General features: G+C 36.1%; 1 protein-coding gene across 2 annotated transcripts in view; it reads right to left on the bottom strand.

Moving 5' to 3' along the window:
- The window catches only part of PRKD1 (protein kinase D1), a 303,790-nt gene that overhangs the window by 60,464 nt on the left and 230,050 nt on the right, over nucleotides 1-13,276 (bottom strand). Inside the window, exon 5 of one of the 2 annotated variants that reach the window (XM_082737949.1) lies at nucleotides 9,646-9,669. The exons of the other annotated variant lie outside the window; for it this stretch is intronic. Within the exon in view, the coding sequence (XP_082594075.1) occupies nucleotides 9,646-9,669 (24 nt within the window). The remainder of the gene's footprint in view (nucleotides 1-9,645; nucleotides 9,670-13,276) is intronic. 2 annotated transcript variants of the gene reach the window in all.

Here is a 13,276-nt window from a genome sequence, read left to right as displayed (position 1 = left end):
ATGCAAAGTGTAAAGATTTCTTCTCTGTTCTCAGTGTAAGATGTATCACATCACAGACCGGAGAGAATATGAAAACAGAAAAATTATGAAAGCTGATTTTTAAAGCCAGGATTAGAGATGAAATAAAGATTGCAGAGATTAATTTTTAAGTCTACAGTATTGTAAAGTATCTGTAGTATTCTTATGCTAAAAGTATTCATTTGCAATTACCGCCAAAGTTAAAACTACATGCACTGAACACCTACTCACATAGATAATATACCCCACTTCTCTACAGACTGAACTTGTTTTTTAACCTGGTATGCTAAATTAATGACTCAGCAAGTTTGGAACCTTCCCAGGAAATGATTGCTTAGATTACATTATGGAAACTCCAACTGCCAGCCCGTCTTTAACATTTAACAGGACTCTGAAACCATTTCCCAACAAGGTATATTCCACTTAGCAGTTGAAAATGAATTCTCTGCATTAGTAAAGCTAGAAAACAGAGGAGGAAGAGTTGCCTTTCCTTGTCGTTTGCTGATTGCCAAAGATGTAAAAATTAGACATAAGATTTTGGAAGATACACCTCACTTTACAAAATGCCTGGTTCAAATGAAAATTTCTGCAGTGTTAATATATTTATATTAACTAAAATTCACTTCACAGCCTCATATTGGGAATAGATTTGGGGTGACATATACACCCCTTGACTTAAAGAGAACAGAAAAGTAGAGAATGCTTTAGCATACATGTTGACAACCTTCTTGGACTTGTCTCAATCATTAGGCAATAGATCCTAATAGATAATAGGAGAAGGACACTGTCTTAATCATATTTGTCCTCTGTTAATGGAAGAAGTGCCCAGTACATGATAAACAAAAACCCTGCTTGAACTGAATGGAAATAATGTTTTCAAGAAGTAACTACATGGAAATAATAGATGTGACATTTCAATAGAGAAATTCAAGTACACACTATCATATAAGGCTCCTTTAACAAAAGTGGGTTTTTTTTGTTTTTGTTTTTGTTTTTAATTTGAGAGAGAGAAAGAAAGAAAGAACAGGGGGACAGGCAGAGAGAGAGAGAAGGGGAGAGGGAGAAGCAGGCTCCCCACTGAGCAGGGAGCCCAATGTGGGGCTCAATCCTAGGACCCTTAGATTATAACCTAAGCCAGAGACAGATGCTTAACTGACTGAGCCACCCAGGCGCCCCAGGCCTCTTTTTAAATGTAGTATTATATGGGTTGTAACTTTGACGTATTTGCTTTACAGGATTTCAATTTTAAGAGAATACAGTTGGCTAAGGAATGTTTTTCATTGCAAACTGCTCTCTGTACTTATCTGCCTGTTCCTCACTCCTACTTGCGTATCCAACACAAATACAAAATCTGTCAGAACTCTTCTGCTCTAGAAAGGGAGGGACAGTTCAAATACCTGTAGGTTGCAATACAGAATTTTATCAGTATCAATATCAGGGATGTAATAGGGAGTGGTGGAGACTCTGGAAAATTGGAGGAAGATTCAGAATAAAAGGAATGGCCACTGTTCATACACTGCTGATAGCTGCCATGTGAGCATGTGGCCTAGTGTTGTCAGGCCTCTCCGTTGTTCAAAACAAAACAAAACAAAATCTAGTTGTTTTATGAAATAACTCTATTTCTAAATGTTGGCAACCCTGGAAAAAATTTCATTGTGCCTGTCAATTCACTTGGGGAATAAACCTGGTCCATGGAGATTCCCAGATCTGTGAACTAGACAATGACATAAAACACTTTCTTTAAACTTTATACGTGCCAAGCTCTTTTCATAGCACTTCACATTCACTAATTTATTTAAACTTCATGCCCACTAGTGTTATGACCCCCTTTTACAAATAAGAGAACTGAATCTCAGGGAGGTCACATCATTTGGCCCAGATCACACAGCCTGTTGGTAGCGGAACTCTGAATTCAGGTGGTCCCGTGCTGGGTAATAACAGTGACTCCTCTTCCTCAGCCCCTCCCAGCTCTCACATCCCCTGGTTTTATGCCAATGTGAAAGCAGAAGGTATTTTCTTCCCTTCACTTAAGTTATGATGGAAGAATTCTTGGGGGGAGGGGAAGAGTGAGAATAATTAAGTAATAACATGTTCTGCACACGCCAAAATGCAGTGTGAAAATATTGTGAATCTCTTAACCTTGACCTACAGAAGAGACTTTCAACCAGCTTGTCTGTGCTCAGAGGAGAGCATCTGAGTTATGCATGTTTTCTAGAACAGAATGACTAGATGAATAAACAGCTTCTGTTATATGAGCATCACCCAGTTGTCTGCCTACTTTCCTACTCAGGTGCTGTTATACTTAAAAGATATGAGCACAGCTATGTGAAAGCATCCAAACAAAAATTCTTTATTTCAAAAGTTTTAAGATCTAGCATTTTGGACTATCATTCCAAGAACTGTGTGGAATAGCGCCTTACGATAGTTCTCTTTTCCTGCCAACATGATTGATCTATTCAATTGAACAAGTGTTTCCTGGGGCAAATCTTTTTTTTTTTTTTTTTTTTTTAAGATGTTATTTATTTATTTGACAGAGAGAGATTACAAGTAGGCAGAGAGGCAGGCAGAGAGAGAGAGAGGGGGACGCAGGTTCCCTGCTGAGCAGAGAGCCCGATGCGGGACTCAATCCCAGAACCCTGAGATCATGACCTCAGCCAAAGGCAACGGCTTAACCCACTGAGCCACCCAGGCGTCCTGGGGCAAATCTTACCTGAAAGCCGAATTCAGATGCTGCAGGACAGAGAAAGACCAGTAAATAAATCTCTGTGCCTGGTAACCTTAAATCCAGTAGAGTTCTGGATACAAAATAACTTACTATCAACAATCACAATATGTGCTCTTCCCTTCTTTCTGCATACCGGGTTCTGCTTTATTCTTTAGATTTCAGCTCATATGTCACTTTCTCCAAGAGATCTCCAGACCACCCAGCCTACTGTTCACTCCCCATTCACACTCTATTACTCTCTGGCACGCCATCCTATCTCCTTCAGGGCTATTACTGCAGCCTACGACTGTCTTATTCACCCACTTGGATATTGGATTTTTACTGTTTCTTTTCAATATAATGTAAGAGCCATGAGGAGAGCATCTTGATGATTTTGTTCATCACTGTATCACCAACTTCTGAAATGCCATCTTGCATAGATTAAGTGCCCATATATACGGAGGTTCCAAGAAGAGAAACCACCCGCATGGTGGAGGCAAAGGTGGTCATTCAGAAAAAAGGCTTCCTGAAGAATAAGCATTTCGTGTTGACCCTGACGTGAATCCTGCTATGAATATGTTGAGACAACTTGGAGATTTCTTTTACATACTCTGATACCTCTTTAATCTCTCTTTGAAATGCTTATCTAACCCTACCCCGAGATGCTGCCAGTAAAACATCACCGTGAAGGCACAGTCTGAGGCTGACCACTTTCTTTCTCTCTTTTTTTAAAAAGATTTTATTTATATATATATTTATTTATTTGACAGAGACAGAGAGCACAAGTAGGCAGAGAGGCAGGCAGAGAGAGAGGGGAAGCAGGATACCTGCTGAACAGGGAGCCCGAAGCGGGGCTCGATCCCAGGACCCCAAGATCATGACCTGAGCCGAAGGCAGAGGCTTAACCCACTGAGCCACCCAGGCGCCCCTGAGGCCAACCACTTTCTGAAGCAAAAAGAAACGATCAACTTCTCTCATCACCATTTATTTATTTTTTTTATTTATTTTTTTTTTTTAACTTTTTATTTTTTATAAACATATATTTTTATCCCCAGGGGTACACACAAGGAGTGAGGGATTTTCCCGCACAGACCAGTTGTTGGGTAAACGATACACATCTGAAGACCGCTGGGAAAAGGAATTCATAGAGGAACAATCATGTTTCCATGCCCTGTACTTCACTGAGTACAGGGAGGTTAGGGTGTTTGGCGACTTGATTGTTCAGTGCTGTTCTGCTACAGTTCTGATTCTACATCCCTTGAACTGTCTGCCAAGTATGCCAGATAAATGAGTTTGCCTCCTCACTCAGTTGGATACCCTAAATATATATAGCATAAATAAAAGCTAATCAACACCTTTCCATAACAGTGAAAAGAGTTGCTATATGGCAGGAAAAAAAAAAAAAAAGTGTGCCCTTGCTTAGTGGTGACCGAAGCCATATTTTACAGTGGAGAATGCATTTCTTAATGTTGGTTGCAATTTGTGAAAGCTTTCATGGTAATAACATATATATGTATAATCTTGTATTAAAAATACAAGGTGGTCTGGATTTCCTGAGTGCTAAAATAATCGTGAAAGTTACATTAACTTTTTTATTGCATTACTCTATTTTGGGTGAACAGAAATGAAGGGTAAAGAAGCCTTACTATCTGCTTAAGCAATCCACCCTTTGCACGGAAAGCACCAGACGGTTCAAGAATTGTTGCAAATTGCATGCACTGTTCTTTCAAAATGTCAGTTACCAACACCCTACAAATCGTGGGCTCTTGGAGGAAAGAGGAAACATAACAGAAGATAACCTCTCTTTTTACTTGAAGGCAATGTGACCTTAATGCCAGGCACTCTAAATTTACACAATAAAAAAGGAGCACTTTCACTGAGGAAGAAAATAATTTTGCATGTCAACAGTTTCTTCTCTGGGGCTTCAAATGTCAGAGTTGGTCTACACATAGAAAATAGAGCAGAAGGTAAATAGATTATGTGGAAAAATCAAGAATAGTGATGTCAGGAACATCCATTCCCATAGTATCTGATCCTGCCTAAGTTGACAGGGGCCTGCTCTGGGTTTATGAACTCACAGGAAAGCTGAATGAAATGATCTGGAAAGAGGCTGTCACACTGACTACTGCCTTAGAGACACCAAGGAAAAGCTGGAAAAGCACGCCATAAACACAGTTCAAGGCTATAAAGGTTAGCCTCTCCCTTCAAAAATAAGTGTAACTTAAGGCCTCATAAGGATAATTTTATAGTGTTTTATAGACTCTTAACCTATAACAGTGAATGGTGAACACACAGCGCTGTGTGTGTGTGTGTGTGTGTGTGTGTATGCACACTTGTGCTTCTGAAACATGGTAGAACCAAGAGCTAGATTTTAATATTACTCATTTAAAAAAGAGAGAAGAAGATGAGACTTTTTCCCATCAATTTTGAGTTTAAAAAATACAAGAAAGCACAACCTCAATACAATTATACCACTCAATAGTATTTTCAATGCTCAGCTACAGAAAAATAGTTAGCACCCAAAACACTGGGCTATTTGGGGCAAGAGTATATTTGTTCCTAACTTCTGGACATTGTTTCATCTTGCATTTCACTATATTTATTATCAAAATGGTAATATTTTCACTCTTCTTGAGAAGGAAGAGAGGAATTCATCTGATCAAATAGAATGGTAGAAAACCATGTCTAATGATTGAAGTAAAATCACCTATCTAAATATTTCTGAGAACACAGATAAAATACGTTAGAATCTGAATTATTTCTCAAGTTTCTGGAAGTGTAATTCATAACACCAATTCTAATCTTCCATTTTCCTCACACTTCATTATTATTTCTCTTAGATAAAACTTCACTTTTTTTTTTTTTTTGAGTAGAAACATTCATGAAGACACAAGCTCTCAGAGTTAACATTGAGTAATCTTTCTTTTCTTCCTCCCCTTCTTTTTCTTTCCTTCCTTCCTTCTCTCCCTCTCTTTCTTTCTTTCTCCATAGTAGTCAGCTAAGAACCCACTAGGACCTCTGTAGTTGTGATGGGTCAGGAATTAAATGAGAAGGGACTGAAATCTGGCTAGGTCTGGCATGACAATAGACTAAACAAATGTCTCTTATTGATAAGAAGGGGTGGAGGCTGTTTTGCAGGGCAAGGTAGAGACCAGTGTTTTGTGTCTTAAGGCTTGGCTGTGGGAAGAGTTAGGAAAGCCATGGTCCCTTTTCTAAGGGACCAAATAAAATATTTTCCAGGATATTTTCCAAAGTAGAAAAGTCTATGTAGAAAAAAAGACTTCAATTGTTATTACTCTTGTGTTCTGGGGTTCCTGGAATCCTCATGATTCATCTGAATTAAAAAAGTCAGAGCCTGCTCTAAAGATCCATTAGTTCCCAAGACCGATATGCTTATAAGTGTGGGCAAGTGGTAAATGCCCCTCTCCCAGGGGGGAGTTCATGAAGAACACGCCCGAGTGTTTACATTTAGAGTTACATCTGGAAGTTTTTGTTCAGAGCATGAATTAATAATATACATGTACTTAATATTACAGAGCAATGTAATTAATAGAAGGCGGACATGGTGAATGAAATTAGGCAACAGCTGATTAGTAACACATCGAGCAGACCACACACTCTTAATTTTACTGAAGGGCTCCTTCCTGACAAACCCACCACTGCACATACTCTCCTAACTCTCAGAGGATGGAGACGTGCTGGTTCAAGAATTCTTGGATGTCTTTCCTCACTGAACATACACACTACCCAGGTCTGAATCTGGAGAAATAGTTTACACAATCATCAAACGAAACCTTGCAATATCTGGCAAATGTACTACATGGACGTTATGGTGCATATTTCAGTGGAAAAATGACTTTTTTAATTCAGATGAATCATGAGGATTCCAGGAACCCCAGAACACAAGAGTAATAACAATTGAAGTCTTTTTTTCTACATAGACTCTTCTACTTTGGAAAATATCCTGGAAAATATTTTATTTGGTCAGAAATATCATCATAGTTTCATTCAGGATTAGAAATAGCCCCCCCCCCCATTATTTGCTCATTTGAAAAGAATCTACCTGGACTATGATAAAGGGTATCAGGATATCCAGTAACTGATAGATAATTCAATACTGGTATTTTCTTGTCTTTTTTTTTTTTTTTTTTAAATGAGCAAAAACAGTAACTGAATGAATCATTTGTGGGGGAGATTTTTCTAGGAAAGTATTCAGGCATGAGTTCCTTTTAATACAATGCTTATGTAATTAAATGTGAGTCAGTAAACGTTATAAAAGTAATAGCAGTTTGTGGCAAATTATTATTTAGAAAATATACACCCTTAATAACAAGTTAAACTGAATATTATCTAACTTTCATAAAAACTAAAGGATGCAAAAGGTGAGGATATAAAACAGTCAAACACAAGGAAAACTTTTGCAATTAGCAACTTATTTCCTAATAATTTCTGTAAGGCGGTCTGAATATTAGGAATTACCATAGGACTAGACTAGAAGCATTTAATTTTACCAAAAATAGATTCTCTGTAGAGCCCTTTAACTTCAAAGCAATAATAGCAAATGATTCCTGAAAGATATTTTAAAATAATTTTAAAACTTTAAATTTCGAAAATTCCATAAGACCCAACTTATTTTTTAAAACAATGTATCATCACTATATCTTGTGACTGCAAAGGACAACACTGTCTTAAATTCTGCTTCATTCTACTAAAAGCAGTGTGGGAAAAGACAGCAAAAGCACACAGGAAACTGAAAATATGCTTTCACCGCAGATGAACAGAGGATTAATCATATATAAAGATTCTCAGCAACCAATAAGCAGCTCAACAGAAAAAAGATAGGCAATTTACCACAGTTGAAATACAAATGGCCAATAAATATATGAAAAGCTGTTTATCCTCCAATAAGGAAATAATATTTAAGCACAGAAATTTTTCACCTATCAAATTAGTAAATAAAACAAAACAAAACCAAACCTTTTAAAATACTGATAAAATCTATTGTCAGGAAGAATGTAAGGCAGTAAAACCTTTCATACACTGTACTTCTCAAGATTATAAAGTTAAACTTTTACAACTTTTTGAAAATCCCTTTGGCAAAAAATTGTATATAGTCTTCAGTCCATTTGTCTTCTAAGAAGATAACTTACTAAATACACTCAACAAATGTTGACCGGAAAACCTACTAACACTTTTACAAATGAACAACAAAAACATACGTATGCTTATTTCAGCTATGTCTAAAATAAAAGAAATGAAAACAAACTACTCATTGGAGAGATTAAGAAAATTAATATATATCACTGCATTATAACACCAGGAAGCTTTTACAAAGACATATATACTATAACTATTTGTACATTGGCCATTTATGCAAGCTACATAAAAGCAGAGAATTTAAGTAATTTTGTATGCTTTCACACTCCAGAGTTATAAACCTAAAAGCGTTAATTGACCAGGACACGAGCGTGGAACCGTGACCAGGTTTTTATAATAATTCTGCAACTTACACTACTATCACGAATTTTATGCATCATTTTCTTCCAAGGCAAGTATAAAGACAAAAGTCTGCTATCTTTTCAACAAACTGGATATAAACAAGTTCAAGAACAACAGCTTGTGCTGAAAATGCATCTTATTTGCATCAGGAGCCATCTTGTGAAAGCCTAGTGGCCTTTAGGTTGTATAACTTTCACATAAAAGTAGACTATCTCCCTCAGTCCCTTAGATGATCTTTCCTGATTGCAATGTAGGAGAAAGAAGTGAAAAAATGCTTCTCGTTCTTCTTTGGCTTCATTCCCAAAGGACAGTCTGAAGGGAAAGATACTAATTCCCATTTCAAATTATGTCTGGAAGGCATTGTAAATTACACAATTTAAATTTGCAAGAATATAAAAAAAATTACCTAGTTTTCACCCTGGACTTTTCTAAGTAGGGCATGTTTTGCCCAAACACAGAAATTTACTATTATTGAAGTAGATTTCTTCACTTTATAATCCTATGAATCAAGATATCTTGACTTCTCAATTCTATTTAACCTAGAACACGTTCTAGTTGTGTTTTCATTAGCTTCCTTTGTTAGAGTTACTTTAACAAGACCATCTAAGAATGGACACTAATAGTGGTATTTGAAATTTATAGTCTCTTGAGAAAAATAATATGTCAATTCTCAATTTGCCAGAAGTAAGGAAATAAGGAAAACTAAATATTAACATGTCAATTGGTCAAAACAAGTTATCATAATAAAAGCACCCTTGTATACTCTGCTTTAACATGTGATCTAAATGCCTTTCCCCATATCCAGGCTATCAATTGCTTAAGATAAATAAAAGGCCAGTTTTGGAGGGGCGGGGGCTTAATTAAAAACTCAAGGATGAAAATTTGTGAATTTTCTAGATATAATTTCTTCTTGGACTGAGACCTGATATATCTATTAGCATACAATCCATTTAAAAAATAACTAAATAGAATGTAACAGATAATACATTAAGGATTAAAAGCTCCTTTCTTAAAAAAAAGTTAAGTTCATCTTCAGGCAGTTCTTGTTGTATACCTCACCATGCCAGCTAAAACATGTGTGTGTGTGTGTGTGTGTGTGTGTTGGGATGGTGGCCTCACTCTGCATGGTTCTGTGGAACCTGTCTTCAGGATACAATTCTAATATGCACGCATTTCAGTTAACATGCTACTGGTGAGGTGCGTGCTGACTGTATTCTGTTCTATTCTCAACCTGCCTTTTCAATTTCCTAGAAAAACCTATGGGCTTTCTGCAGTTCAACAGGTTGGATTCTGAGCTAAACTCTGACTTGATTACTCTCACAAAGTCAATGTAAATAATTGTCTGATGTCAACCTATTAGCATTATGCTGGTTTGTAAAAGATGGGGAAGCATATTCCTACTGTCAGGTAGAATTAGTACCTACCTCAAAGCCAGGACTCACAGGAGACTGAAACATGAAGTTGGAAGAGCAAAAAACAGGCAAAGATGCAGAATAAAGGGGAAAAAAGAGAAGAAAATGATGTTATTTGAAGAAAGCAAGGCACGTTACCAGTAATGTTTTATATAGATGTATTTTTAAGCAAAATATTATACTAATTAGCCTTTAGGGTCACAGAGACATCTGAGTTGGAAACCACTTTTTAACATTTAAATGGAATTATGGACACTAAGCCAAGACTGCAGAAGCACAGTTTACAATTGTGAGTTGGGAGAGGTGAAAAAAAAAAAAACCTACTTGTTAAGATGTCAGTGATGAAAGACAGCTCCTTCACCTTGTTGAAAATAAATTATAGTCAAAATGAAGCATTTTTGACCTTTACGGGAAAGATTAGATTTTCTTCACAATAATTCATCCTCTCAATGGGAAAAGAATGAAAAAGGTCATCAAAGTAATCAAATGTTACATAGTTGTTATCTGCCTGCTGGCGAGAATAACCTGATGAATAATCGGTATTAGTCAGTGGTTTACAAACCTGGAAAGTCCAACAGTGGGTTAAAGTTTTAATGAGAGAAATATGCCTACAGTGCATTCTTTGCTCATCTTAAAAGTATTTGCTGCATATCACTGTTTTCTGTCTGATTTCATTCAAGGTTGAAGTACAACTCAAAAAAAGAAAGGTTATTCTAAAAAGTTGTTTTAAGAGGAATAGCAATGAAAAATAAAAGAAACTTGGTTAAGTAGACCTACATATCCTGTATTTACACTGAATATGTCGTTTTCATCCCAAATCAAAACCAAAATACAGCTGACTCTTTTTCTTAACAAAAAGGCATGGCCATTGTTTTCTGAACCTTGATATCCTAATTCAACAATCAGAGACATTGGGAAGTAGTGGACATTTAGATTGAGGTTCAGCTAAGATTTACTGTTACCCAGTAATATCTGCTATATTTCTAGATTGACATGATGCAAGTGCAGAACTCAGGGTTAATAACTGCTCGTTTGAACAGATCCAAACAGACTACTGGGGATGTTAGGGAAGAAGAACTTCCTCTGCCTTATGGTCCTTCTAGCTGGACTTAGAAGCAAATTGACATGAAGAGATTAACAGGAGAAAATCAAATTTAATAGGAATACATATGAAAAATCCACACAGACTTGAAATTTTAAAAACAGTGAGGAAACATGAAGCTCGTATGAGTTAATGAAGGGGGTAGAGTCTGAGGATATGTAAAGGGAAGAAGGTCTTTGGGAAGAAGGTTTTAACAAGAAGGTGAAGGGAGATGTCTGGAAAAATAAAGCTGCCCTATTATGCAGATAAGTTCCTTAGGTAAAGGGAGTCTCTATTAATAGCTCTCTTCCTGTTACAGGCTCTCTTTTCCAATGTAAATTTAGGCAGTTGTGGGGGAGGCCTAGAACTTTTCCTGCATCTGCTGGGTTTTGATTGCTTTTAACTCAAAATAATCTTTATGCCAAAGTGGCCCATCTTGGGACAGCCTGCCCTGTGTCCCTACAAGATAAAATTATAACCCTGTTTGTGTGTACTTTTATGGAACATTTTCCTATAGAGATGGCAAAGCTTTCTTTTTGGGAGAGGAACTCAATCAATTTTTTTAATTTCCAAAATAAGGTGTTATCCTTATGCTCCTCAACATATCTGATATGTAAAGTTCATGATTTTCTTCTCATTTGTAAGCTCTGAATACCTTTACTCAGGGCTCTCATCAGCATTCAGTTTTGGCTGAATGCTATTCAGCTCATGATACTTGAAGATGATCTATGCAACATATGTTCATTTATTCCTCTAAATTACTGTTTCTCAAGGTGCATTCTGCCCCCAAATAGGGTATACCTAGGTTTTATGAGAAAAAGGGATTCCATACTTGAGTTAATTTAGGAACACTGATTTCATTATTCCAAGATTTCTAAGACCCATAATTGTTCTTAATAAATATTACAATGTCCAATACATGAATGAACTGAGAAGGACTTCCCAGTATTGTCTGATCAGGATTTTTTTTTTTTTTTTTTTTGGCAGAGTATTTGATAGGACCATTACTTTAAAGAAAATGTTGGGGGAGAATACACAGCTCTTTCTACTTTGCTATCAAGGTAGAATCACCAGAAACACATGATGATAAAGATGAAAGATAAAGAGAGCTGCCTATTTCTTTAGTAGTTGGCTGTAATATTATATATAGAACTAAATAATGGAGAAATATTCCATGTTCATGGATAGGAAAATTTAATATTGTAAAGAAGTCAGTTCTTCTCAACTTGATCTAGAGATGTGATGCAATCCCAATCAAAATCCTAGCAAGTTATTTTATGGATATCAACAAAGTAATTCTAAACTTTAGGAGGAAAGGAAAAACATCCAGAATAGCCAACATAATATTAAAGGAGAAGAATATTATTGGAGGACTGAGACTGATGTTACTTGACTTCAAGTCTTTCTATAAAACTAGAATTATCAAGACAGTGTGGTACTGGTAAAAGAAGAGACAAATAAGATCAATGGATCAGATTAATGAGCCCCAAAATAGTCCTTTATAAATAGAGTCACCTGATCTTGGACAAAAAAAAGGCAAACAATGTACAAAAATAGTTTCTTCAACAAATGCAGCTCAAACAACCAAACTCCACATGCAAAAAATAATAATAATAATAATAATGATGATGATAATAAAAACTCTAGACACATACTTACACACTTCAGAAAAATTTAACTTTAATCATAGATCATGGACCTTAATGTAAAACACAATACTATATCATTCTTAGAAGAAAACATAGGATAAAACCTACATGACTTTGGATATGGTTGTACCTTTTGAGATATAACACTGAAGGTACAATTGATGAAAGAAACAAATAATAAGTTGCACCTCATTAAAATTAAAAACTTCTGCTCTGCAAAAGACACTGTCAAGAGAAGTAAAAGACAAGTCACAGACTGGGAGAACATATTTGCAAAAGACACATCTAATAAAAGATCATTACCTAAAATATACAAAAACTCTTAAAACTCAACAATAACAAAAACAACTTAATTTTAAAGATGGGCTAAAAACCTTAACAGACACCTCACCAAAAAAGATATAAGCAGGGGTACCTGTCTGGCTCAGTCAGTAGAGCATGAGACTCTTGATTGCGGGGTTGTAAGTTCGAGACCCATGCTGGGCATTGAGATTACTTAAAAATCTTCAAACAACAAAAAAAGAAGATACAAGCAGATAGCAAATAAGCATTATGAAAAGAAGCTCCACATCATATGTTATCAAGAAAATGCAAATTTAAACAATGAAATACAATCATACACCTATCAGAATGGCCAAAGTCCAGAACAGTGACAATACCTAATGCTAATAAGGATGTGGACTAACAGGAACCCTCATCCCTTGCTGGTAGCAATGCAAAATGATACAATCACTCTGGAACACTGTTTTATGGTTTCTTATAAAACTTAACATACTCTTATAATCTATTAATCAAGCTTTTAGATGCTTACTCAAAAGAGTTAAAACTTATGTCAACACAGAAACCTATACATGGATGTTTATAGTAGCCTTATTTGTAATTGCTGAAATGTAGAAGCTACCAAGATGTTCTG

The sequence above is a fragment of the Mustela nivalis genome (assembly GCF_964662115.1).
Source record: "Mustela nivalis genome assembly, chromosome: 6".
Classification (NCBI taxonomy): domain Eukaryota; kingdom Metazoa; phylum Chordata; class Mammalia; order Carnivora; family Mustelidae; genus Mustela; species Mustela nivalis.
This window is presented reverse-complemented; position numbering and strand designations above follow the sequence as displayed.